The sequence below is a fragment of the Tauraco erythrolophus genome, chromosome Z, assembly GCF_009769465.1.
Source record: "Tauraco erythrolophus isolate bTauEry1 chromosome Z, bTauEry1.pri, whole genome shotgun sequence".
NCBI lineage: Eukaryota > Metazoa > Chordata > Aves > Musophagiformes > Musophagidae > Tauraco > Tauraco erythrolophus.
In genome coordinates, this window is record NC_141496.1 from 84,722,846 (window position 1) to 84,750,413 (window position 27,568).

The 27,568-nt window shown below is 39.6% G+C and overlaps 1 protein-coding gene across 3 annotated transcripts in view; it reads left to right on the top strand.

The window, feature by feature from the left end:
* PCSK5 (proprotein convertase subtilisin/kexin type 5) overlaps nucleotides 1-27,568 on the top strand; it is a 256,122-nt gene that overhangs the window by 30,490 nt on the left and 198,064 nt on the right. For all 3 annotated transcript variants that reach the window (XM_086629996.1, XM_086629997.1, XM_086629998.1), the window contains exon 3: nucleotides 15,972-16,085. In XM_086629996.1, the coding sequence (XP_086486122.1) occupies nucleotides 15,972-16,085 (114 nt within the window). The remainder of the gene's footprint in view (nucleotides 1-15,971; nucleotides 16,086-27,568) is intronic.

Below are 27,568 nucleotides of genomic sequence, written 5' to 3' on the forward strand. Positions count from 1 at the left end.
TGTTAGAATACATTCTCTTTCCAGTAAACATGTCAAGGAGAGGTTAGGATCAGTGGCAATATTTGTGACTGTAGTCTAGATCTTGTTACAGAAATTTGTTTAGGAACCTTCAAAAATATATAGAAATGTTCTTTGGAAATGATGGAGAGGAAAACTCCCTTCAGGGGATATTTTTGCTGTATAGGCAACAAATATTTCTGAAAGTGAGTGATAGTGCTACGTTCACAATTCAAGATTTAAGATTCAAAGCGTAACATATCTCTTAAATTTCTTGAATTTGAGGACAAATTAAATAAAAGAATTTTGTGCATGTTTTCCCTTCATTGTCCCTAGTGGAAGCTCGACAAAAACTATATTTACGTATCTTAAAGCCTAAGTCTAACCTGTTCCTATGTGATAGTGATTGCAATTTTCTTGTGCAGATGGGTCTTTACTGGAGCTGCAATGCTAATCCCAACAATGGGTAAATTCGTAAAAATGTCTTACTAGACCTAACTGGAAATTTAACATCGGCAGTTGTCATGTTACTTTAGAAAATTAGGATATAGATAATTAGTTGTGAATACTTGTTCTGGTTCCTACCTTATATCTTTTGGGTACTAGAACATTTCAGGATATCGTAATTGTGAAATTGACTGTACATTAATGAAATAACAAAAACAAGGAGGGGAAAAAAACCTCTATCCATCCATTCCTTCATCAGAGGACACTTCAGCATCACAACCGTGGAGGTAAAGGTTGGAAAAACAATTTAGGCAGCATGCAGTCCAGTATGGCGCAGCACGCTATGGGAGTCTGTAGCTGATTTGAGCAGGGACTTGAGAAGTCGCAGCCACTTTTGCCAAGAGTGTAAAAGGTATATGCAGCGTGCTGTGTAGCTAACTTAGTCAGGCATCACTAGATTCATCTGGTGCCCCTTGAGTTATCTAAACACTTTCTGAAGTCTCTCCGTTCTGTGGTGAGATGTTCTGAGCGCCTCTCTGTCAAGAGTTTCTAAACATGGGGCTGTTGGTTTCTTGCTTAACGGCACATCTGCCTGGTTGGCTTTCTCCTTGCAAGCTGGGAGTGGTCATCCTCATTCGAAGTGGGACTGTTAATGAGGGACATACAATGCATATGCAGCCAGATCACAGGCTTCTGCAGCTTTATTTTGTAAGTGCAAATGCTACATTAAAAAAAAAAAAAAAAGGAAAATCCATTTGCAGCCTAAAAAGGAAAAGGGTGTTACATTTCTCTCACAATTCAGGAACTGCTAAAGGATTTTGCTCAGCCTTAACGATGACAAAAACTCTTTAGGTAAATCTATGTGTGGGAAATTTAAACCCATAAGATGACGATTCATCATAGCAGTTATAAACATGTAAAAGCAGAGGGTTATAAAGGAAACTGCTTGGTGATCCTTAGTCCAGGGATGCTAGTAGGTGTTGATAGCATTTGAGTTTCTTTACAGTTCCAGTAAAGCAGTACATGCTGCTGTGTTTTTTAGCAGCAAAGTGGGTTTACAGGTGAAAAATGATAGGGCAACTAAATGTTTAAAAAAAAGGTAAGCAGAATTAGTTATTTCATTGCTAATCTGTGTTCTAAGAGCTTGCCAGGGAAGACAGCAGCTCCTACAGCTTCAATGGTCTCATGTTAAACTAAATGTGCTTTTGCTGTTTTTAGAGTCAGTTCGCTTTGATAGTGGCAGAGACAGCAAATTCCTGTTTTGGCTACTGGGCTACAAAATTGCCAAGTATCAGGAAGAGTCAGAAAATAAGGAAGTGGAGAGATCCTAGTTTTGAACCAGGGAAAGATGCACTATTCTGGAAGAAGCTGATCTTGCTGGGCCAAATGCCAGAATATCAGGAGAGAGAGAGCAAGAGAGAGAGAGATTGAAAGAAAACACATTTTGGAAAGGAGCATCTCAGAGCAGACTGTCTAGGAATGTGGCAGAACAGCTTCTGCACACCATTTCCTTAGGGAATCCAGCTTCATTTGATACTGACGATATTGGTTATAGTGCAGGATATTCATAGAAAAATGGATTAGAGGGGTGTTTTTCTGTTTTATTTTCCCTCTCTTGCATTTGGAAAACTTTCTGGCAGCAATGTGTGTTCCTAATGTAGTGCGTCAACATTTTTATGCATCTGTCTGCCTGCTTCAGATAGGCAAGACAATCATGTTTGATTCTAGTGGTTGTTATCTCAGCCAGCTATTGTAAATGGTGAGCAGCAAGAAATCATGGTACACATAGATAATTTGTCATATCTAGCATTATCAACAGGTAATTAAAGGCAGGGACAAGGGACTGGAAAGATATTCCCCCCCCAAACAAAGCAAAAGAATCCCCCCACTGCCCAGCTTTTTGTGTGTAACAGCCTCCTTTCTTTTAGGATAATTTAAAAAAGTCAGTGTCAGTGGAAAGCCACTCATTTTCCTTGGCGGATCTGTTTCACTATAGCAGATCCTCACCATCCTGCGAGCTGCAAGTTTTAATGGCTCAGAGGAGGTGCCAAGCAGCTGTGCCCTGTTCACAGCTGTGCTGCTTCGGTGTGTGTGGCTTTTGTCATACGACTTCGCTCCCTCATGCTTCTGCCTCCCCACCTGTGAAATGGGGACAATACTGACAGTTGAATAAAAACTTCTGCAAATGGCAAATGCACAGCAAGTACTGTGTATTTTATTCTGTGGAAGTATGTTTCACTTGGTGTCACGCAGAGCATTTTATGAATATAAACCACATTTTAGTAAAATAAAACACTCACTCTAAATCCTTTCCATATAATCCACTTAAAGCACTCATATCCATTGGTGTGTAGACTGCTGTTTACATAAGCCGTGTTTAACCTAGATTATTGTTCAATATTATTTTTTCCCTTTGTTAAGGGGGAGTACATGCTGTCACTCCCATTGATGCGGAAGTTCTAAATAAATACAAAGGCCAGAATATTGGTTTATCTTTGCTTTTCTAAAGGATCTAAATTAAAAATTTCTCTTCATCTATGTTTACCAAACTCAGAGTCAATCCACTGTTTCATTAGTAGCTGTTATAAAAACTTTATGTGATCATGTGATAAAACTAGAGTTTCTGAACTCTAAGCAGTTTTTTGTTTTCCAGGCTGTTCCTAAGAAACTATTTCTTCAAAATGCAGTTGCCAACAGGCTTGTAACCTGTAAAACCAAAAGGAAACATTGTGGTCATCCAGTCTAACCATCTTTGACTAGGTGTCATATGGCTCACCAGAATTAATTTCTATTTGAAGTAGAGTGTAGCTTTTAGAAATCTTCTAATTTTAATTAAAACACTGACAGCAATAGAGAGTCTCGGAAGTTTTTTTTTTTGCTTTATCTGAGATTATCTAGCTTCAACTTCTAGCCATTTCTCATTGCTATAACTCTCTGTGAGTTTGAAAAATACTTCTCTATAGCAGTTCGATGACCTGCATATATGTTTGGACACCATGACCTAAATGCCCGTAAAATTCCCTTTCCTCCGCTAGGAGCACCTGCTAGAACCACTTCCTTCTAGATGTGTTTTTCTCTTCTTTTTGTAGTTTTTCAGCCTCTTTCCTGGGTCCTTGCTGTGCCAATATGCTTCCCTTGCCTTGGTTGCAGGAAGCTAGCAGGGAGATCTGCAACTCTACTCAGTGCAGATGTATGATAAACTTGCTTGTCATTTCATGAACCCAAACGCACTTTTATGAGGTAGTCTAAAGAAGGCATTTAGGTGATTTAATACTGTCACCTTTGTGAGAGACTGAGATTTTTTACCATCTCTTTTGACTTTCACACTGTCCTGGCAAATAGTGGAAATGCAGTCAGGTGGTTTTAGGCTGTTGTCTGATGATAGTACATGTGTTGTTAATCCACCAGAGTCCAGTTTAGTCTTTTAGTCCCTTCTAACAGCAGGTAAAGGAATTGGGCAGATGATTAGAGATATAATAATAGTGCTAAAGGAAAGTTTATGAAAGCTGTTGCAGTTTTTGATGCTCCTGAAATGTCTTCCCTGGCAAAAGCAAACATCTTCTATAGCACATCCCAGATTATATCAAGCAAAGTTTATGTTTATATACTTCAGAAGATACATGTTTGCACATTTGAAGGTTGTCTTGGTCAGAAGAATATGTATTGGTACAGAGAGTATTCATAGCCTGTAATCATATGAAGAATCACATTTATATTAGGCCATTTTAAAGTCCTTTTATCCCAACAGAAGACAAAGTAGAAATAGCTCATAAAGATCGCTATCAAGTGACATAAACATAGATCACAAAAATTTTGGCAAGACTGTAGAGACCATGCTGCAACCTCATATAAGTGGTCTGATTGGAGACCGAAAAGCTTTAATATATGCAAATGAAAAGTCCGTCCCATAAATGATAGCCATGGAAATAATGCTCTTTATTTTCTTTTTCTCAATTTATTATATGATGAGTGTGAGCTGTGAGTTATGAGCACAGAGAAATGAATCCATAACTAAATGACTGTTCTTGGCTCATTTCTAATGTCAGAATGTGCACAGGGACCATCCGGGAGTTGCAAAGCTGAGATGTTGCCCTTGTTTCAGCCAGGGCTTTAAAATAAATAAAAGCAGTAACCAGCAGGTTCATTAATCAAGCATCACTCCAGCTTTTATGTGCTCTGACTTGCAGAAATTGAGAGATACTGCCTTGCTGGAAGCACTGTCAGCAATTCGTGAGGTGTGGGAATAGTACTTCAGTTGCAAAAACATTCGCTTTTCTTCCACCTACTGAATGTAGGAAAAGAAACTTCAGTCCTTTTTCATTTGCTTGGGAGGCTGGACTGCAATGTTTTCTCAGGCTGGCTGTTTCTTGCACAGGTAGCTCTTTGCAGAATATTTCAGATGGTGATGATGATGATGATGTTCAATAGCTGCAGCAATCAATATTTTAATAGCAGCAAACTTCACTGACAGCTGCAAGACCGGAGTTCAGGACAGAAAGAAGTATGCTGGAGCTTGGGTCACAGGCTGAGGAGAACCGAAATTAATCCAGCAATGACTTAAAAAGACACAGGATGTTTCCCTTTTCTGTTTTCATTTGGGTTTTTGTTTTTTTTTCACTATGGTTTGTGTCAAGGGAGACAATGCTAACAATTGCTCTGTGTCATGATCACTTCAGTGATAGATCAGAGACAAACGTGCTGGCCATGAAAGATATAGGAGTATTTACCAAGTTGTGCTACAAAGGCATCTGAAATGCCAAAGAACTAGTGAAATGGGGTGGTATAAAATATGCCACTGATACTTCCATAAAGAGCAAAACTCAATTATTTTTAATATATCAAAACTCTAAAAATGAAGCTTGGTGTAAGCACTTTTGGCTCAAGTATGAATTTTAAATACCTACTTTTAAGTATATGATATCAACAGAGTAGGTTTGGAAAAAAAATAATTGATCCTTTTCTTATTAGGAATACAGACATAATCAAAAAAACCCAAATGAGATCAACTTTTTGTGTGGTTTAAAGTACTCTGATCAGAAAACTGCTTGATTCTATATTTAGTATATGCTTTGTGACTTAATTTTTCCATGGTGGATTTGTCCATTTCCATGTCAAAGATTTCCTTATTGGCAAAGCATCATTAAGCAAAAGTGCTAGAAATACACTGAGTAGTAGGTGATAGTTTCGTCCTTTGTAGGGAGCAGCAATATTGTATGAGGACAATTTCAAGGGTCTTTTGGTCAATGAAGAGACTACTCAGAAGTATTTGCTTTGGCAAGACCAGTATACCACTGTTCAATATTATATATCACTTAATTATAGAATACTTTTACTGTATCACCAGTTCTCAGTCAATTTGCTGAACTGCTGTGGATATCTACGGCAACAGAAGCCATGGCAAAGCCTTGACTGAATCAACACCTTTGGAATGACACTGGTATTTTTGACATTTGAATTTGACCCCATGGGAGAGATTCGTCTTCCTAAGAAGTCATTTAGTAAATGATTTAAGGCCATCTTAAATTAGCAGGTGCAGATGTCTGAAGGACTTGAATGATTTATGACAAAAGCTGTAGGACTAGCCTAAGGAAAGAAAAAAAATCCATCAGAAATTGCTACAGGTTTTTATAAGATATATCATCATTGCTACAGTAATATAAACATAAACCCCAAGATATTTCAACTGCCAGATGTTAGACTCCAAAGCTAACTAAGTTTAGGGAGCTTAAAGTTTTATCCCCTGGTGGATACTGGATTTAGCATCAGCCTTTCAGTTTATTAAGAAGATGCAATTTTAGGCCGAAGTTAGATGGAATTATGACATATCAGTTTGCGTTCAGAGTGATATTAATACTAATCCTCAGAGTGTATTGAAATTGTGGATGATAGTACTGTCCAAAGACTAGACATACTAGTGCTGTATGTAATGGCGTAAGCAGAGCTTTAGGTACTGTACCAAGCAGACCTATCAATTAGAGGTCCTTCTTTTAAATTGCATTGCCTGGTTGCTCTTCAGTTGTTGCAAGGTGAGTTGTATGACCTGTGGCTATAAATGGTAAATATGAGTTGCTTTTAAGCCGGTGCAGCAAAGGTTTTCCCTCACTTTTCCAAGGCTAAGTTATTTTAGAAACTGAACCAGAGCATCTGAGCTGGTTAGGACACTTCAGATCTGAGGAAGGGAAAAATCCCCAACTGCTTGAGACAGGCTTTGGCTACGACAGCTGGGGCTGGTGTGCCGGAAGCCACCAGGCAGGAGCCCAGGCTCCCTGGAACTTGTTCTCAGTTCTGCCACAAAGCTGCTGTGTGATTTTCATCCTGTAATTTTGAACTGCTCTGTGGTCTGCTGTGGTACAGCTCGCCAGAGGGGAGGTTGGGTGGAGGCTGTGGCCACATTCACTCAGCAGTTGCTACAGTCGTACCTATGCACAGAAAACCTGCTGAGACTTTCCCAAGGAGAGAAAATGTGGGTCTTTTTGCCTTGCATTGTTCCCTGCTTTTCCAGTGGGACATGAGTCCAAGCCAACAGCAGACACGCTGAGCTTCTCCAGAATTTCAGTGTGATGTTTGACCTTCCTAGCAGCTTTGGATGCAAATAAACTGCCTTGGGACCTTGAGACGAAGACTGTGCATCTCCACTGCTAGCCAGGCTATGCCCTTTTGTGTTCCCAACTTATTCCTCCATAGTCTTGCTCGCAAAGCAGGAAGAAGACTGTACTGCCATGCACAGTTGTCAGCTGATACATATTGATATTTGTGAAGAGCTCCCTTGGAAGGGAGCAGAGGAAAGGCAAAAGGTGTTTCAAATACATTAAAATACATGGTTGTGGATCATTGGACCTCATGGATGTGGAATTATGGCTGTAGTGCTACAATGGATTACTTGTATGTAGCAAAGTAGGTGGAAACCACTTAATTCATATCAGGACTGGCTTTTCTGTGGCTATGAGGTGGAAAAATATGCACTGAATTTCAGCTTTGTTCCACGGCTGAGACTGCGGTAGCTTGCCCTGCTGTTGTGCGAGATGTGTTTCTTTGGCCTTAAGTGGTAATTTCAAGCATTTTCTGCTGCCTTCTTTCCTCCTCTGCTTTTCTTTTCTCTCCCCAGCCTGTCCTAACATCTGTTTCTTTTTTTATCTTGCTTTTTTCAGAATGTATAGCATAATTATGACAACTGCCTTGATTGTGGATTATCATTGACCCTTGCTGAAGAAGCACTTTGTCAATCAGCAAGAATGCATCACTTAGCACTGCTGGATTCATTGACTTTTTATCCAACTTTAGACCCCTACAGTTTGTGAAATGGTATCTGCAATAATTTTCCACGCTCTTGACCTATGTCAACAGCTACTTTACTCAACTGCCTTCATCTATTTTTATGGTGCAAACTGGCTGCTGCTGCTGCAAGTCAGAGAATATTTATAGTCTAGAAAAATAGCCTGGTGTTTAATTATAATTTTAAAAAGCCACAAAATTCTTCTTAGGCAGAATATTCCAACTTTAAAGAGTCTCGCTTTTGTGACTCTGCGCATGGAACAGCAGGAGATGAGCCAACAGTCTTAGTCGCCCCTCCTGCATTCCTGACTAATGGCTTGGTTCTCAGTTCAGTAACCAGGATATGGCCCTTCGATATTGGTATATCCTCCTATGCACTTTAATCCTAAACTTACTGACTTTTTGTTTTCATTACAATGTGAAATGCAGAAAGAGAGTGTTGTCAAATGATGTGCTTAAGTAGAGCTTGTGTCAAAGAAAATTTCATGACGGGACGACTAAGATATATACTGTTGTTGTTAGAATCATAGAATGATTTGGGTTGGAAAGGACCCTAGAGATCATCTAGTTTCAACCCCCCTGCCATGGGCAGGGACACCCTCCACTACACCAGGTTGCCGAAAGCCTCATCCAACCTGGCCTTGAACACTTTCAGGGATGGGGCATCCACAACTTCTCTAGGCAACCTCTTCCAGTGTCTCACCACCCTCAGAGTGAAGAATTTCTTCCTTATGTCTAACCTAAATCTACCCTCTTTCAGTTTAAAACCTTTACCCCTTGTCTTATCTCTACACTCCCTGACAGAGTCCCTCCCCATCTTTCCTGTAGGCCCCCTTTAGGTAATGGAAGACTGCTGTAAGATCTCCCTGGAGCCTTCTCTTCTCTAGGCTAAACAACCCCAACTCTCTCAGCTCGTCTCATACAGGAGGTGCTCCAGCTCCCTGATCATGTTTGTGGCCCTCTTCTGGACCCCCTCCAACAGATCCATGCCTTTCTTATGGTGAGGCCCCCAGAGCTGAACGCAGTACTTCAGGTGGGGTATCACGAAAGTGCAGTACAGGGGCAGAATCACCTCCCTCGACTTGCTGACCATGCTTGTTTTGATGCAGCCCAGGATTGGCTTTCTGGGCTGCCAGCGCACATCGCCAGCCCTTATTCAGTTTTACATCCGCCAATACCCCCAAGTCCTTCTCCTCAGGGCCGCTCTCAATCCACTCACTGCCCAGCCTCTATCCACGTTTGGGATTGCCCTGACCCACGTGCAGGACCTTACACTTGGCCTTGTTGATCTCCACGCAGTTCGCATAGGCTTGCCTCTCTAGCCTGCCAAGGTGCCTCTGGATGGCATCCCTTCCCTCTAGAATAGGAACTGTAAGAATAATTGTTCTGCTGTGGCCTGTTCTGGGCCAAGCGCAGTCTCATGTCCTGTCTCTGAGAGCGCCAGCCTCACTCCAGTCCTTTTCACAGAATGTTAGATATTGGAAGGGACCTCAAAGGATCTTCTAGTCCAATCCCCCTGCTGGAGCAGGACCACCTAGATTAGATCACACAAGAATGCGTCCAGGAGGGTTTTGGACATCTCCAGAGAAGGAGACTCCACAACCTCTCTGGGAAGCCTGTTCCAGTGTTCTGTTACCCTTACTGGGAAGAAGTTCTTCCTCATGTTTAAGCGGAACCTCCTATGTTCCAGCTTATCTCCATTTCCCCTTGTCCTGTCATTGGATGCCACTGAGAAGAGCCTGGCTCCATCCTCATGACAGTCATCCTTTACATATTTATAAACATTAATGAGGTCCCCCCTCAGTCTCCTCTTCTCCAAGGTAAAGAGACCCAGCTCCCTCAGCCTTTGCTCATAAGGGAGATGCTCCACTCCCTTCATCATCTTTGTGGCCCTGCGCTGGACTCTCTCCAGCAGTTCCTTGTCCTTCTTGAAGCCTGGTCTATCAGAACTCACATGCAAGTGAGTGTCCAGAGTCTTTAGACAAGTGCAGAACGGAAGTTTGCCAGGTGCAGCCTGAGATCGTCCCCACTGGGAGGCAGGATGCTCGCCCAGACCAATTCCTCTGTAGACAAACTCCCAGTAACAGTGCTGCAGTGGTGTCCAGTGCCAGCTTTCCACATGATGAGTGTTGCCCGTTTTGCTCATCTGTCCTGGCTCCATACAGATCCACTGCTTGCTTGGTGATACTTTCCATGTCTCCTGTCTGAGTTTTCTCTCTCTTTTTCTCTTTAATCTATAGCGTTCCTGTGGCACCTGCTTTCTTGTTATCTGAGCAGGAATTTCTAATTTCTTCTTACAGGCATAGGACAGATTGAGGTCAATGGTAGGTGTACAAGGGATAAAGCCACGACTGCAGTTAGGAGTGGCACGTTCAGCAACTCTTTGTCACAGATTGAAGATACACACCTTCGTGTTTAATCCTGCAACATAAAAATCATAGGTTCTAGTATGAAATGTGTAACCTCCTTCAGAGTTGGGATGTTTTTTTTCCCTATGCGTGCTTTCCTCAAAATGGGAAGGATTACACCTTCAGTTTGCTTGTAACTTCTACTTTACAGTAGTGGCATTTTCACATATGGGACTTGACACATTTTTAATCAATTTGAAAATATTTATTCAAGCAGACCCTTTCATGATACATTTGAAAAAGTACTCTTTCACAAGAGTGTCTAGTGCTCATATATTAAAAATCACACTGCTTTGATAAAATGGTGCATTATTTTTTTCAGCATGTTAAAATTTTTTCTATTTTTCAAGCTTTTTTTTTTCACGATTTATTACATTGGAGGAGGTCTTACTGCAGCATACTTACGTGGGGCTGCTTTTCAAGAATTCTATTGAATCAATGAGAGTGAAAGTGGTAGAAAGTAGTTTTGTTTCACAGAGAGATAACATTTCATCATCATTTTTAGCACTTATGTTATGCTTGAATTAGCTCAGAGCAGTTTTTATGCCATAGCACTGTTCCATTCAGGTCTGTGAGGAAGAGCTGCATCGTGCACAGAACCACCCTGTGAGTGCTGAAGTGAGGAGACTGGAAATGATGATTTTTTTTTTTTTAAGTAGTTTGGTCTCCAATCTGGCTTGGCTTTGATTTCTAGACATTCAGGAAGTGGAACTTTCGAAGCTGAAGTCGATGGGAAAATGTGCACTGTTCCCCCTCAGTAAGTGTGACTTTATGGAAATGTTAAAATGCACCTCATTGTTTGCATAGACTCCTTTTGGTAAGAAACAGGAATCTGTATAATCAATTACTCCAGAGATTTTCCTTCAAGGCCTTTGGGTTAGAAAGTGTGGACACTTTTTAAATGAAAATATTTTTATACTAATGAGCCCTTTTCATACAGAATCAAACAAATCCAAGATGTACCAGGTGTTTGACAGTGACGTGTGGATGAATAGCCGTAAAATACTCAAGGGAAATATATGTCAGAATACTAAAATAATTGCTGAGTCTTGACCTTGTGTTCATTAATATAACCCAGTGATTGTAGAAGTTAACTGAAACTGAAGACTACTGGCAAGCTTTTCTGTTCACTTACTAGGGAAAAACCCCAAACCCTATGGTTCAGTGGAGTAGGCTATTCTATTTATATAGCAAAGATATTTTCTGTAAACTAAATTTTATACACTGACTTCTCAGCTGAGAAAATTGTATTCCTATGGTATTTTTAATTATATTCTAGTTGGCTGTATCAGTACATTCCCAGAATGAAAACAATTAGTAAGCAGATCTCAACATAAGGTATTTGCTAGAAATCTTCTAGATAAGGGTATGATTAGGACTGTGATCATGCGTATTTTGATGTTCTAGTTACTCTGTCTACCATCCCTCACTATCTCCCTCATAGCAGTGCACAGTCACTGTCTGGGAATGGTCATTTTTACTTCCCTCTTTCACTGATTGGGATATCTGTAGTGCTCAAAATAAGTCCTAATGTTTTACGTCAGGTTTGTCGAGTTTGGAGAAAAGGAGGCTGAGGCGTGAACTCATTGCTCTGTACAGCGTTCTGAGGACAAGTGGAGAGAACAGTACTAATCTCTCCTTCCTGGGATCCAGCGACAGGATTCGTGGGAATGGCTTAAAGCTGTGTCTAGGGAGGTTCATACTGGACGTTAGGAAGCATTTCTTTAGTGAGAGGGTGGTCAAAAACTGGAACAGGTTTCCTAGAGAGGTGGTCAATGCCCCAAATCTGTCAGTGTTTAAGAGGCATTTGGACAATGCCCTTAATAACATGCTTTAACTTTTGCTCAGCCCTGAAGTGATAGGGCAGTTGGACTAGATGATTGTTGTAGGTCCCTTTGAACTGAAATACTCCTATTCTATTCTATTCTATTCTATTCTATTCTATTCTATTCTATTCTATTCTATTCTATTCTATTCTATTCTATTCTATTCTATTCTATTCTATTCTATTCTATTCTATTCTATTCTATCCTATCCTATCCTATCCTATCCTATCCTATCTTATCCTATCCTATCCTATCCTATTTCTAGTCTATCCTGTCCTGTCCTGTTCCATTCCGTTTCATTGTTAGAAAGCTACTTCCACTATCTTCCTATATGCATATTCAGGCAAACATGCCATTTACTCCGCTCTGTATTTGTATGAAATCAAACGGCTGTTTTACTTACAGTAATTTTATGCATACATAAAATTGTCATAATGTCTTATGGGAAGAAAAGAAGTTACGTTTCTTTTTCTGGCTTTGGGTCTGATCATTTACAGCCCTTCTGCAAAATTACTTTTTCATATGTTTTCCCTAACTTTGCCTGGAGTTGAGGAAATAAGAATTATGGACAACATCCAGCATGTAATAGGAGCAGGCCCTGCAACAGATACATAAACTGAAGTTCAGTCACTTACTTTTTTTGTTTAAAAGTGGTAGATAAGATACAGAAAAATATTTATCCATACCTCACTAAAATCTGACCACCTACTATTCTACAGGCTTGCAGATTAACTCGGTTGATACAAGCTGTTGTACGAATATATGCAGGTACATAAATACCGACATATATACAAAATTCTTTATGTGTTAAATTATTGTTCCAATAAACTGGAACTGTGCAGTGAGACAGTGTTTATGATTGCTTGGACTAAAGAACTGTCTGATGAGTGTTCTCAATAATGTTGTCTGGAATAAAGGAAACAGAGAGCAAAGGAATTAATTGGGTAGTTTTTGGAGGCATCAATGTATCCGTTTATCAGTCTCCACAAGTACTGTGCTCCCTTTATGTTTCAAGCTTTTTAATGGTCAGCAGATATTTGCAGCTGAATAGGCAGTAAATAAATGGAGACAACATATTTCACAGTGAATAGCACAGATTTGCAATTTGTCATGTCAGGAAAACCCCTTTCCTTTATCCATATAGAAATGGTATTAGGTTGTTGAAGTTCTGCTTAAACTTTTATGTTGCACAGGCTCTTGGAATATTTTGCACTCCTCTGGCTCCATTTACAAAAGAAAGGTGTTTTTCAAAAACTTCTTGCAGTTGCTAATGGTAGTTCTTATAGGAGCCTTTGATGCGTAGGAGTCCCTAATCCCTAGTTACATGCTCAGGGCCTCTGATTTACAGCTTCTCTAGGCAATAGTAGTGTTGGTGGCTACCTTCTTCCATTAATGTTCATGCATCTAAATCAGAGGTAGCAGTGATAGAAGGTTTAATCCCCTTCTGCTAAGTCTATCTTATAACTCCTCCCTGCAGACTCAAGATATGAATGAGTTTTCATAATGAGTTACCATGCATGGCATGGGGTGCCCTGTGTGCTCTTGGCCTGTGCAGTGTTGAAATTTGTTGACTTAGACAACTTTCTTAACATGGTAACATGCTCATGTGATTAATTCCTGCAGCTAGGGATGAGTCAAGATGACAGTAAATATGCAAGAACAGCATAGAAGCCTTAGACCCCTCACTCAGTTGAAAATGTTTCTAGCACTAAGACCCAAATCTCATAATAAGGTTTGGAAGGTGGATCTGTATAAGCCCTGAAAACTGTGGTTGCTTATTCAAACTTGTTGAAGCTTTGTTGTTATTTAATGCTAAATACTTGTAATAGAAGAAGAGAGGTCCATGATTTATGGTGATCCAAGCAGCTGCAGAGTCAGAGATCAGATGGTTGCACAGGATGGCTTCAAATGCGTCGGGAGGTCTGGGCTACCTGCAAGGAAAGAAACTTTGAAGAAAACCAAGCTTCTGATGTATGGGTCTGCAAAAGAAAGCCTATATTAGCAACAGGTGACAAGGAAGTAGGGTTCCTTATAAGTCAGTTATAAATCAGCCTTTTTCGTAAAGGAGAGATCTAGTTAAGGGGGTTGTTGATCCCACTTTAAAGCAGCTGTAAGGCTTAGTGCTTACCAAAGTCTTTTGGCTATCCCTCCTTGGCCTTTGCCCAGATATGCTCTGTGCATCTTCCAGGCCTCCAGACTGTTACACTGAACGACAACTAAGACTGATTAGCCATCTGCTCCTGCTGAAGGGTCTTCTGGATTGTGCAAGATCTGAAGGGGGCAGTCCACTCTTGGCTTCTCGAGAGGGCATCGAAGATGGATTACAGCCTGAGCTGAAAGAGGAGCACAGTAACCCGGAGAGAAAGGCACCCTGTGCAATTTTTCAATTCTCTTAGGAGCGGAAAGGAATCTATGATTGTTCCTAGAAGATTTAACCGAGAAATGGATTTCAGAGTCAACTCCAGTTGATAGTCTGCATTCTTAAACTGCATAATTTCTCCCCTGAAAGAATACTCTTGACCCTGAAGTTAATTCTTAGGAAGAGGGAAAATTCATTTCTTCTTTATAAAGAAAGCTGTGAAGCCTTACCAACTTCTATAAGGAATGTCCTAGGAATTCTCTCATGCTGAATGCAAGGATGTTTTCCTGTATTTTCATCAGACGAAGAACTAGAGGCCAAAGTGGCATAGTAGAGGTGGCAGGGGTGGGCATGGAATGGATCTTAAGCAAAATTTCTGTTAATGTCAGTGGACCTATGTCCATCTAAGGATTTGAAGACGAGTTGTGGATGCACAGTAGAGAAATTAGCCTGCTAAGGGAAAACTTGATATCGTCTCTGACAAGTGACAAAGAAATACATGAGCTGAAAGTAAACTTCTTTTGTACATTTGTATGTTAGTGCGCATACACAGATATTCATAAACAGCACAAATAAAAGGTGCAGAGTTGGCTCCTAGTAGGAAATGGCTGTCTTGCTTGGGGAGAGATGAATTGAATTTTTATAGTTGTATCCCATGAAACAGTTCAGCAGAAATATGAGCTGTCAGGAAGCTAGATGTTTGTAAATATAAGTTGAGTTTCTCTGTGGATAGTTTACATTATTTACATTTATGGAAACTAGCTCCCATTTAGAATAGCTAATGCAGAAATGACTCTAGAGTCCTGTCTGCTCTAAGGTTGATGACGCCTTTGGTGTCACCTTTTCTGGATGTGTCTTGAATCTTTGAAGAGGTGTCAGACAGACAAGAATACAACTATCAGGATTAGATTTTTAACCCTTGTATTTATTTTCCTGTTTCAGGCTTGTTGTTGTTGTTGTTGTTGTTGTTGTTGTAATTTGACCTGTTGCTCAGAACCCAGATGTTTCTCTCTGGGGAGAAGTCAGTAGAAAATGAAGTTCCAGGGTGCCTGGCTGAGAGAATCTTAACACAAATTCACTTTGCTAAAAGTACAGCTTAATTTTGTTTTTTTCACTCCAAGTGATGAAAGTGATTTGAATATTGGTTAAGCAAAACTTTTGAATATTTTTCTGAATGTTTTTGTTTTCAGGAACAGACTTAAATAAAAATTAAAAAAAGACACCAAAACAAAAACCAAATAAAATTTTTTAAAAAAAGAACCAAAACAACTCCCCCATGCCCTCTCAGAAAATGAATTTATTTCTTATTGTAATACACTGTTATGTTTTGTAAAAGTAACTGGCTTTATAAATTCAAAAGAAGCACTAACCTAATAATGAAAAATAATGAAATGATGGCATTCAAAAGATGATAGCCAATTAAGTCCTTCTAGCAGAGGATCTAAGTAGTTGTTCAGGGAAATTTGTAGCACTAACTAAATTGGACATATTCCTTAGTGAACAGTACGCAAAGGTGAGCTGTGCGTTGCCAGTGCCAAAATGAACTCTTTAACATTAACTAGGTCTTGGACTATGGTAATGGGAAACTTCCCAAGATTTCACACATTTCTTGATAATCTCCATGGAACCATAACACTTACCATATGTTTTCCTGGTTGGCAGGTGGAGTGGATACAACAGCAGGTGGTTAAAAGAAGGATAAAGAGGGATTACAAACCTGGTGGTACCCAATCCACTTATTTCAATGATCCCAAGTGGCCAAGCATGTGGTACATGGTGAGTACATACAGGGCCATTGGCTCTGTTTCATGCTAGCATTTAGTTGTCTGCTGTGATATTTTGAAAAGAATGTTCAGAAAAAGCAAATTTGGGGTTTTTTATGTAACTAATGAAGGTCTGTAAACTCCTTACAAGTGTTATAAAGAATTCCCAATGGGCCCTGCAATAGGAAACATTTATTAATGCGTTCATTCATTAATGTTTCCTATTGCAAGATGTCTTGGGAATTACTTATTAGAGGATAAACTTTCAGCAATAAGAAGAGAAGAAACAGCCACAATCTGTGAGAGCAGTGAAACGACTTGTTTTCAATGAGTCTAATTCGCTGTCTCCAACATCAATGTGATAAAAATGTCTTGTGTCCTGAAACAGGAGAACAGAGCCACGACCACTGGCTGTTCAGTGTTGTAATTACAATCTTTGTAGAAATGAACAATTACATTGTTGAAATAAATGGACTGTTTGAGCTGTTTCTTGTCTGACATGAATTGCACATTTTTGGAGTAAAATTCTGCCCATCACAGTTAAGGCTTGGAGTAAACTTCAGTATTAGCGGTGTTTTTAAAAATACCTAATTTTGCTTAGGAAGGTGCAAATGAAAAGTTGTATTTAGTAGGCAGTTGACTCCAGCTGACAAGTCTCTATTTTGGCTGATAAAAGACTTGCTCTCTTTCTCTACCGTCCTGCTGAAGTGGTTCTAAATCCCTAAATGTTGTCTTCTCACTACGTCACCTATGTTGCTGACAGTACGATACTCAGAAGGTTTTACAGCTTGATAGATTGTATTGCTTCAGATAAGGAGGAGCATGTGCCTTTCTGGCAACAATAAGATAATTTTCCTGTAAGAAGGTACTGTCTTTTCAGGTATTTTGTTACTTTTCAAAGCATTAATTTAGTATTTCAGGTGAATGAACAAGATTGTCCTAACACAGCTTTAAAAATACTAGATTTTTATTCATTTCATTCTGGCTTATAATTAATGATAAATTAGTTTCCTAAATTCTTGTATTTTAATGAGAAACTATGTAATAACCTTACTTCCAAAATTCCTCTTATTTTTCTTAAAGAACCATAATACTGACTCTTCTTTTCTGGTGAAAAAATTGTTCCATATTACTCTTACAGAGTTATTAGAGATCTATGTCTTTCAGGCAGTAACTCTCCTCATATAGTAGAAATATATTTAATTTATGTTGCAGTAATGGGTTGATGTAGCTAAGGTTTTTTTTAGCAGTTCATTGTCCACTTTGAAAACAGTTTTTATGCAAAACGTAGTTCTCAGTTGTTTGTGAAAGCTGTATTATTTTGGGTCATGGGATCATGGCAGGTCTTTTTCCCAGTTTCTTGAAATGTGTGTACTTGTCCGTCTCCCTTAATATGTATTTAGATTCAGTCTGCCTATCCTATAAAATTGTGCATGCGGTGACAGGCAGATTCCAATAAATGGCAGTATATCGTGATACTGTGTCAGTTCTCGTTTTTTAAAAATCTTATTTCAGCATTTTTAATTGAAACTAGAAAATAACAGTAATTTACCTTTAGGTAGTCTGCTGTTATTGATACAGACATTCAGCTCTCTGTTAGAGTGAAAAGAGGGAGGCAAAATTTCAAGAGAATAATAGTAGTCAAGTAATAGCCCACTATGTGTGGTGTAGGGTAGCTTATGTAATTTTTGCCTTGTGCTACTAGATTTGTACACCAGGCTTTTAGTGCCACCATAGCTTTTTGGTGGAACTAGGTTAGTGGGGTGGTTTTTAACTGATAATAGATGCTTGTAGCAGTTGCCTCTAACTGTGTTCAGGAAGGCAGAGGTCTCCTGTTTGTAAATCAGTTGTGTTGCCTAACCACGCTGCTTCACAGCTGCCCCACAATTACCAGTCTAACACGGATAGCGCTTTATAGCAGCAAATGGACTCTGCTGTTTGTCTTGTATAACTTTCAGAATAATGTCATTTCTGTACCTGTGGAAGAAGGTCCTCACTTGCAGATCCTCTGGGAAGGGACTGCTCCTGACTGATTGCATTTACCTCCAATGAATAACTCTGTGTGTTTGCAATATCTTTAGTGGTAGTGGTTTGATGACGTTTTGTTGAGAGCGATCAGTAAAGAGTTAGAGAATACACCATTTCAGCAGAGAGAATAGCTAAAAATATGTGAATGGGTTGACTTCAGGACTGACTTGGGTCGTTACCAGATATCCTCATATGACTATTTTTGTGATTGTAACCATAGCTACTTTTGTTAATCTTATTTTGTCTTTTTAAGTTGAAGGGGAAAAAGAAATTTGAGGTTAGTTAATGGTTTCAGTCATTGCTATGTCAGACAGAGGTTTTTAGGTTGCTGGCTGCAGACATGTTATTGAGAAAGTAATAAAGTATTATCACGTACAGGCTTGTGTTTTGATTAATAAGTAACTTCGTTGTGGGTTAAGATTGATACCTTTGGCCATTGACCTGGCATAATTTCTAACAGGGCCGTAAATGTAGTTCAGATTTGTTGACACAAGTCCTTTTATTCGAAGACTTTGTCAAACAATATCTGATTGATGTTTTTGCCAGCTTTTTCTTCACAAGTACCACCCCTTGTGATTTTAATTGTCTGGGCTACAAATAATACATGTTTGTTTGTGTGATATCCATGGCAAGAAGTTACGAGGCGGGTTCAGGCCTTCTTTCCCTTTTGGGCTATCAGGAAGTTTAAAAGTATCTCTCAAGAACTATTCGGTGAACAAATTAAAAGGCCTTTTTTTTAATCCCCCTATTTTTGTCCATTTACTCTAAACACATTCCTAGAAAGAGTAGAGAGAGTAGAAATACAGTTATTTACCACCTTATGGTTCTGTGGAAGCCAAAGCAGACAGAGCTTCCAGAGCCACTCATCACCTGAAAAAATGTACTTGTACTTTGCATTACCAAGGGGTTATCTATTGAGAAATTACAGCTTCTCATGCTTTCTAATAACAAGGAAAAAGCGATTTTTTTCTGACTTGCCTCGCTCAAAGCAAGGAAAGTTGGGAAAAAAACAACTGCTTTATCATGACCTCTAAATCCTGAGGCATCAGTGATTAAGAGTAAAATAGAATATTTTTATAGATTAAGTAACACATGAAACGTCACCTGTTCAACAGTTATTCAAAACTGACCTACAGAATTTGGTCCAGCTTGCTCAGAATGAACTGATATCAAAGAAATAAAATGAAAGGGAAAGGAGGTCCCTACTTAACATCCGTTTCCAAATTCTGAGGCAGGAGAGAGCTAAGTCCTGTATGCCATCCCCAGAGCTCAGCTATCTTTGTATCATCTTGTCATATCCAATAGATTTCTTCTCTTTCCTTGATTTTGACAAAATAGCCTGTTTGTTAATAACTGGATGAGGTATGTATAATCAGTTTGCATAACTGAAAGAGGTCCAAGTCAACTCTGAAGCTCTACTGCTATCTGAAACTGTTCTACTTAACTTGTAATAACAACAAATAGTGTCTTTGGAATGACTAAGGGGACTTTGTGCCTAACCTATTTCACTGTACCAGCCAGGTGATTTAATGAGTTTCCTCATCTTGCCTGCATGGAAAAATGCAGAGAAAAATGCATAAAAAGTAGAGAAAGTAAATACTAAAAAAATAAAAATATATGCAAAGATGTTAATATAACTAACTCTGACTTTAATAGTCTTCAGTCACAAGACTGCTCTTGCTGACCATTTCTTTTTGCTCTTCACTTCGGAAGAGCTTTGTAGTGATCAGCTGAAACTGGAATCACCCAGGCATACAAGCACAGCTTTCTGCAGCTGTAATATAGCTCTGCTGGTGGTGCTGGGCTCCACTGCATATTTTTTTTAAATAGAATGTAACTGCAAGAAATTAATTTAACCATTGTTTATTTTTTAACAAACCATTGTTAGACTACAAAGACAGTAACTATGTCTTTGCAGTCAGTTCAGACAGGCCCAAGTCTTTTTCAACACTGATCAAGGATAATCCTCTCCAGTACTGTTATCATCCCTTCTGTTGTTAAGAATAACTCCTAGCACTGACAGGATTCTGTAATTTGGAGAAGTTTCAACTTCCTACCAGGTTCTTTCCAGTCTGCATGGCCTAGCTACTGCTGGGCAGGAATTGAACATATAATAGGATATTTCTGTGGGGCTGAGAATTTGCTAGAGGAGAGTATGATGTTTTGAGATGTGAGGCCGGAGGAAGAGACACTGTTCTGTTAGAGCACCTAAGAATAAATGTGGTAGTTAAAGTGTGTAAGCCAAGTGTTTTCTTATCACTGGATGCCACTTCATCAGACAAAAAGGAAATATGTATCCAGAGATTACTCCTTATAGCTGGAGAAGGTATGGCACTGTCAGAGAGAAACAAGGGAAAGCTGGAGCTTCCATTGCGTTAAATCACTGGGGCGAGATGGTATTCCTCTGGAAAACTACAGCATAAAATAACTGAGCTACCCACAAAAATAAATAATATAACTTAAAAATCATGTTATACTCAGAGGAGAAGCTAGCCAAGGTCTCTAAAATGCATGCTTGGGGGTCATCCTGAAAATTTCTGTAGCAGTGAAACTTACCTGAGAACATAAGGAAATAGACAATATCACAGAAGTTGTAAACTACAGCAAGAAGTGAACAGGGGAACCTACCTGTCAGCTTCTCAGGTAGAAAATGGGCGACATAGTCACATTCATAAGCTACTTGGAATGGAGGAAGAAGGATACCACCTACTACATATCTAAACCAAAGAAAACACCATCTTTTAATTGTCATTGCTAAACACGTCCCACACCAGCATGAAGTGTAATGCAAAGTCTCATAGAATCATAGAACGGTTTGGGTTGGAAGGGACCTCAAAGATCATCTAGTTCCAACCCCTCCATGGGCAGGGACACCCTCCACTACACCAGGTTGCCCAAAGCCTCATCCCACCTGGCCTTGAACACTTCCAGGGATGGGGCAACCACAACTTCTCTGGGCAACCTGTTCCAACCACCACCCTCTGAGTGAAGAATTTCTTCCTTATATCTAATCTAAATCTCCCCTCTTTCGGTTTAAATCCATTGCCTCTTGTCCTATCGCTGCATACCCTTGTAAAAATTCCCTCTCCAGCTTTCCTGTAGGCCCCCTTTAAGTACTGGAAAGCTGCTATAAGATCACCCCGGAGCCTTCTCTTCTCCAGGCTGAACAGCCCCAACTCTCTCAGCCTGTCTTCATAGCAGAGGTGCTCCAGCCCTTGGATCATCTTCGTGGCCCTCCTCTGGACTTGCTCCAACAGCTCCATGTCCTTCTTGTGTTGGGGACTCCAGAGCTTTTTGTTTTATGTATATCTTGGGTCCACAGTGATGTCAGATCGCCTTCTGTCTTAAATAATTTTAAGGTCTATTTTTGGTACTGATCTCTACAAATGAAGTACTTCCTCATTGAAAAGTCTGTTCTGTTTTCAGAATCCTTTTCCTTTTCTCAACCTTTTGTTATTTTCTCTTCACGTTTAGTCCTTGTTATTCCTTCTTTCTCGATGTAAACATGCTTTGGGAGAGCAAGTGGAAGGCAAAATACATTTGGAGGAGTGCTAAAAGCAGAACTTCACAGTCTTCTGTTTGGAACCCAAAAGAAGGGCTTTTGTAAATCTGCATTGTACCTCTCCATAGTCTGCTAGTTTTCTCTGAGAGGTAGCAATATGATGTAAAAGGACTATAAGATGCTATGATTTGTGTAGTCTTTCTTAAATAGGAAAAAGTATTAGGTAAATATAATGCACTTCAGTTCTGAAAAAGTCATGTTTTCTTACAAAACTTCTGAAAAGATATTCTAACAGAAACCTGTAAGCCTAAGAAAAGACACAATGTCTGGCTGTGCTGTTTCTCCAACTTCTTATGAGTTAGCTCTGGGGGCTTTTGAAACATCATTCTTGATTTCCAAAACTGGACTGAAAGGACAAGCAGATGCCACATATGCCAAGTGTTTTTAGGAATTCAAGGTGGAAGAGGATTATAAGCAGTGCCAGCAGAGCACAATAAAACTAGGTGGCTGAGCCAAAGTGGAAACTAACATTTACAAATTACTTGGTGAATAATACTTGGTGAATTACTTGGATGAGACAGCTATACAATATTGTTGCACAATTATAGATGGAGTGTGATGTCACTGAGATTTTTAGAAAGCTGTGGAAGATACAAGACTTGCTGAGAAGCTTAACTCATCAGCCAATATTATCAGTCATCCTTTTATATTTGCACTGTAAGACTTCTGATACAGACAGATGAAATATAATTTTTACTGCAATTGAGCGCAGTCCATGCAGACCGATGAGATCTGAATTAGTTGCATCTCGGGCTGGCTCCCTTGAGCTCTGATGCTGAAACCAAAACCCAGGAAAAGTTGCTTACTTTTCACTTTCAGTGAGGACTGTGAAGTCAGAATTGCTTTGAGCTTCGGCGAAGGGTCTGGTGAACCCAGCTTACTTTGTTTCTTCAGAAAACTCCTCCAGTATGTTACGTAGTGCTCTCCAGTTATGTTTGTGAGCTCCCAGGTGAGCTATGCTGGCTTTCGCAGGGTGGGACAGACACTCCTGCTCTAACACGGCACAGTTGACTCTGGATGGCAGCCAGAATGGGACTAATAAGCCTTTATCAGCAGTGAGTAATGTGAGTCTCCTAAGGTCCTGTAGCCATGAAATAAGGTGGAGGTGAAGAGCTAGACAGGCCAATTGCCTCCTTTATGCCACTGATGAGATCTATGGGGAGATGGCTTACGTTGTGCCTCTCATCCAACTCCAAGTGCGAGCAGCAGAGCAGAGAAAAGGATTTTACATCCCTGGGCTGGCCCTGAATGAGGTCAGCTAAGGCAAGCGGGGCCGTGGAAGGAGGCAGTGAGGACAAAGGAAGGAGTGACAGACGGGCTGGAGAGAAGCAGAGGGAGTAGGAGAGGTCACACTGGGTCCGAGTGCAAGCTTGCTTACAGGGGAGACAGAATTCGGGACAGAATTTCACCTGCCACTTGCTAACACCACAGTAAATGAATACGTTTCGCCCTCCTTTACGACCTCCTAAAAATTTATTTCCAACCCACCTATGCCAGGCATTAGCGGCTAAGGAAAAACCTCACTCTCATTTTATTGGCCTCCTAAGAGTTGTTCTTTCTCTATTTCCATCTGTGCAGTGGAAGCCAAATCATTGTTCTTTCTGAGGTGGCATGGCATGCTTTTAAGTGTTTTGCATATTTGGTAGCTTGGTTTGGTTGTTGCATGCACTTTTTGTGTTTTTTAGTGCATGAAAAGATCAGGCTTTTGGTGTTTTAGAAAGTTAAGAAGACAATTTGTGACTTAACTTCAGTGGAAGTGCTGCTAGAATCAAACTGCCTGACAAAACAAAACATTATGTTACAAATCCATATGTGGAAACATGCCTCTTGTTCTCTGTGGACAAAGTAGAACTAGTAATAGGAGGTCAGGTAATGCACAATTTGACCTAAATTAATTTCCTGTTGAAAGACGACAGCATAGTTATAATCAAAACCCTGTAGAAGTGGATTTATCCTTATCTACTGAAAGGAGATTATTAGTACAACTAGTTTAGCAAGCTTAGCAAATAGTTTAGAGATGGAATAACCAGATAGGCTACCTGATCTGTTCCTCTGGGACATTCAGTTCTGACTTCCAGATAAGCAGGACTGGAAGTGCCCAGGAAACACAAAATGGAAGTCGGCACTGTTCAGAGGTTGTGCCAGCATTTTCACTGTACCAAGACGCAGCAGTACTGGAATCATTTTCATACTTGCTTTGGGAGAGATTTTCCTGAGTGTCAAAGATTCTGGTAATAAATCACACAGCAATAGCACACATGCCTCTGCCTAGTTACTACAGTGATTTTATCTTCAGAGAGAGAGTATCCACTTTTATATTATCTTTCAAGAATTTATTTTAAATGCAGTTTTTCTGGGGGGTGACAACTGAGTCATGTTAAGAAACTGCAGGTACTTTTCCGTATAATGTCATTTGTGAAATATCATTTGTGTATAATATTGTGTTTTTCTGAACTGCCTTTTTCTGACTAGTTTCTGCAATTAGTAAGGAAATGATAGTGCCACAAAATCTTTGCTAAATTTCTGATGAGGTATAATAAATATCTGCCTTCAGCTTTAGTTCAAACTAAACAGCTAACAAGAAGTTATATGGAATATAAATGGATAGAAAATTGCTAACATTAACAACTGTAAAGTATGCCATACCGGGGCACAATTTGGTGTATTTTAGTTTTTATCTCTCATAGTACTTCAGCAGGAAAAACATTAATGCGTATACTGAGGTACATAATTATCTGGAAATATACTTTTTCTCTTTTCAAAGGAGAAAGAATTTGCCCATCATTACTTTCTAAGAGCAATTTTCCAAGAACAACTGCTTAGTTAGCTGCCCGCTTTTCAGTTTTTTAAAAATCAAAATCAAGTAATATCAAACAGCAACAGTTTCTTTTGTTGCGCCGTACTGAGTACATTACTGAAGAAAGGAAGAGGTAATTTAATTAATTGTAAAAAAATACTGCTGTTTCACTCACTGTATGTATTTTTTTGCTATTATTTGCATACGAAAATTGCAGATACTTCAGGAAGCGATTACTAAATAGTGTAGCTACTTAATTAATATTTCATAGCTTTTTTTTTTTTATGTAAAGAACGCCATACAAATATCAGGAACCTCAAAATGACCAGAAGTGCACAACCATACTATAGAAGAATGCTGAAGCTTGCGTGTCTTGTGATCTGATAGTTAAACAATCAACTGGTGTGCAATGTTCAGTTTGCCCTCAGCAGCAGCAAATTCACAACCTATGAGACATATAAATGTCTGACACAAACATGAGCTATATTACTTCCCAGTCAGGGAGCAAAAGTTAGTGTTGTGCTTCTATAAAGCAATTTCCTAACTGTTCTGTACAGAGGATAGCCTGATCTGTGTAGTGTCCTTTGCAAAGGAGAAATTGCAGAACAACTATTTAACTCTGGGATGTTAGGTCTTGTACCAGTCTTTAAACGTCATTATGCCCCTCTTTACTGAAGATAGGTGCCATATGACATGGGATGCCGTGAGAATAGGGGCATCAAAACTCCAGCTTCACTGATTCGTGTATCCATGCTCTAACATGTCTTTCTATATACCACATGAGCAAATGTTGTAAAATCACAAGTGTGCAGAGGATATAATGGCTCTATCAGTGCAATTTTGGAGAGGAATCCAACAAGTGAGTTTTACATAGAGTTTTGTTGAAAGTTAACCTAAATAAATTAAGTGGTCATTTTGAACTCAGTCATTGAATGCGGGTGACCCTGTCAGCACAAGACCCCAAGTCTCCTCCAAGAGAGGCAGTAGGGCTTTTTGGAAAATACGCCAATTCTAAGGTGTGGAGCAATACAGGCAACATCTGTGCTTGCTTTTTTGCTGTGGAGGTTATAAATTCTGCAAAAACTTAAACACTGGCTGTTTCACAATAAACTAATTTCCATCAAACAGCAGAAATGCATGGTGGTCAGCAGGAGGAAGTGTGCGGGAGGGAAGAGCCTCAGACAACCCCAAGGGATGCAAGTGTGAATCTTTTACAGTATTGACACCACTTATGTCTTACCCTTTCTGTTGTGTTAGAGTCCACTTCTCCATGAGTAGCATGCCATTTAAGCATATAATTGCCCTGTCTTTATCTATTTGTATGTGAATTCCTAACAGAACAAAGCAAGTTATTTTCAGTTTTGAATACAATTCAGAACTATATTAAACCCAAGTAGTATAAGCTCAGAAGCTTAAGGAGAGGCAGATAAAAATATACATGAGAGACCAAACATTAAGTATATTGTGTGGTTTTCCTCTTCTGTGTTTTTCGGATAAGATAGTTTATTAATGAACAGTAAACTACTGCTTGGGAGGTAATGTTTTGGGTTTTGTGAATGTCAACTTCTGGTTACAAGATTACATTTGGGAGCCAGAAATCTCGTTTAGGAAAAAATAAAGACAAGTTGAGCAAAGAGAATGTGTTTTTGAAGTTACAAAGAGGTTGAATAACTTCTCCTTTGTTCAGCTTCCATGTACTTTTCCATATTCAGGTTTAATGTTGAATCAGAAGGAGACTTTTTTTTGCTTATAACTCTCGTGGTCTGGCTGCAAGTAGGCTGTGGAAGAAAGTTTGTTCAAAGTACAAGCTTTCAGATGCAGTGTTTGAATGGGCTTTATATAATCCCAGTTACTGAAACACTGAAATCTATATATCTTTGCTTAACCAAGTCCCCATCTACATGAATTGAAACGTGGATAGAGGAATTAATACAGCCTACTTAGTAAGTGTTACGGGCCTTACAGGAGTCGGTCTGCTTACAGAAAACATGATTCTGGAAAAAATCCCTGAATGTTTGTAGCCCACTGAATTTGTGTCTCAAGGCTTCCTCAGAGCCCTTGTCTGATGATGAAGTTTCCCAAGACACCAAAGACAAGCTTAGGGTTCTGTGTGTCACATACTATGACGTACAGTGTCTTTGCCACCAGCTTTTCAATCCTGTCGCAATCCCTTGCATCAACTCTTACGACCACCTGAACAGCAGAGACAAAAAAAAAAAAATAAATAAGAGGGAGCAGGATTAACTTTTCTGACAACACTGAGAAGTTAGCTTGGTTCAGCTTTCTTGAGGATCTTGACACTCAGTTTAGGATATCTACTCTCTTAGTTTTGATTTCATTATTAGCTGTATTTGCTACCCTGAAATGGTTTTCCTTTTTAAAACATTGTCTCCTGCAGCTTCCGTCTGCTCCTATTCCAGATTGGTAAGGAACTACTACATGAGAGGATAAAAGCATTGTGAAACCATTCTGCTATTTTATGTCAGTCCTTTGAAAATACTTGCCTAAACACACTGTTATGGCATCGATCCATTTTTTGCTTTATAGATAAGTTGTACGATACTGACCAGCGAGCACAAAAATCTGAAAGGTTCCTGTGTTTTAAGCCCATTCACGTTGGGCACGTGGACTACTTTTACTATATCTGGCTGCAGCTTCTTCTCCAGTATTCAGAAGTTTCAAGTGTTGACCACACTGCAGGAACCAGCTTTGATCTTATTTGGGACTTCAAACATGCTGATAGCCTGAGAATATGGTATACGTGGTGCAAACTATTGCCACTGAAACATTCTGAGGACTAATTCGGTAGATATTCTCAATGAATGAATCTACAAGGGCAGCCAAAACCACTTTGTAAGCTTGGTTTGTTACTTTGCCAAGCCTTAGAAAAAGTCGTAGATTGTCTCGACATTTGAAAGAATCACACACAAGATTTATCCCACAATCTAATAGGAAAAGTAAACCTAAGGCTGAGCCATTCATATCTTTTTGCCACCTAACAGGTAGAAGTTGTATGTATGAGAGTGACTGTGAATGCAACAGAGGTTATGACCCATGTTGCCTCCAGATAGGCACTAAGCAGCAGAGATCTGCTCATGCAGTTATGTTG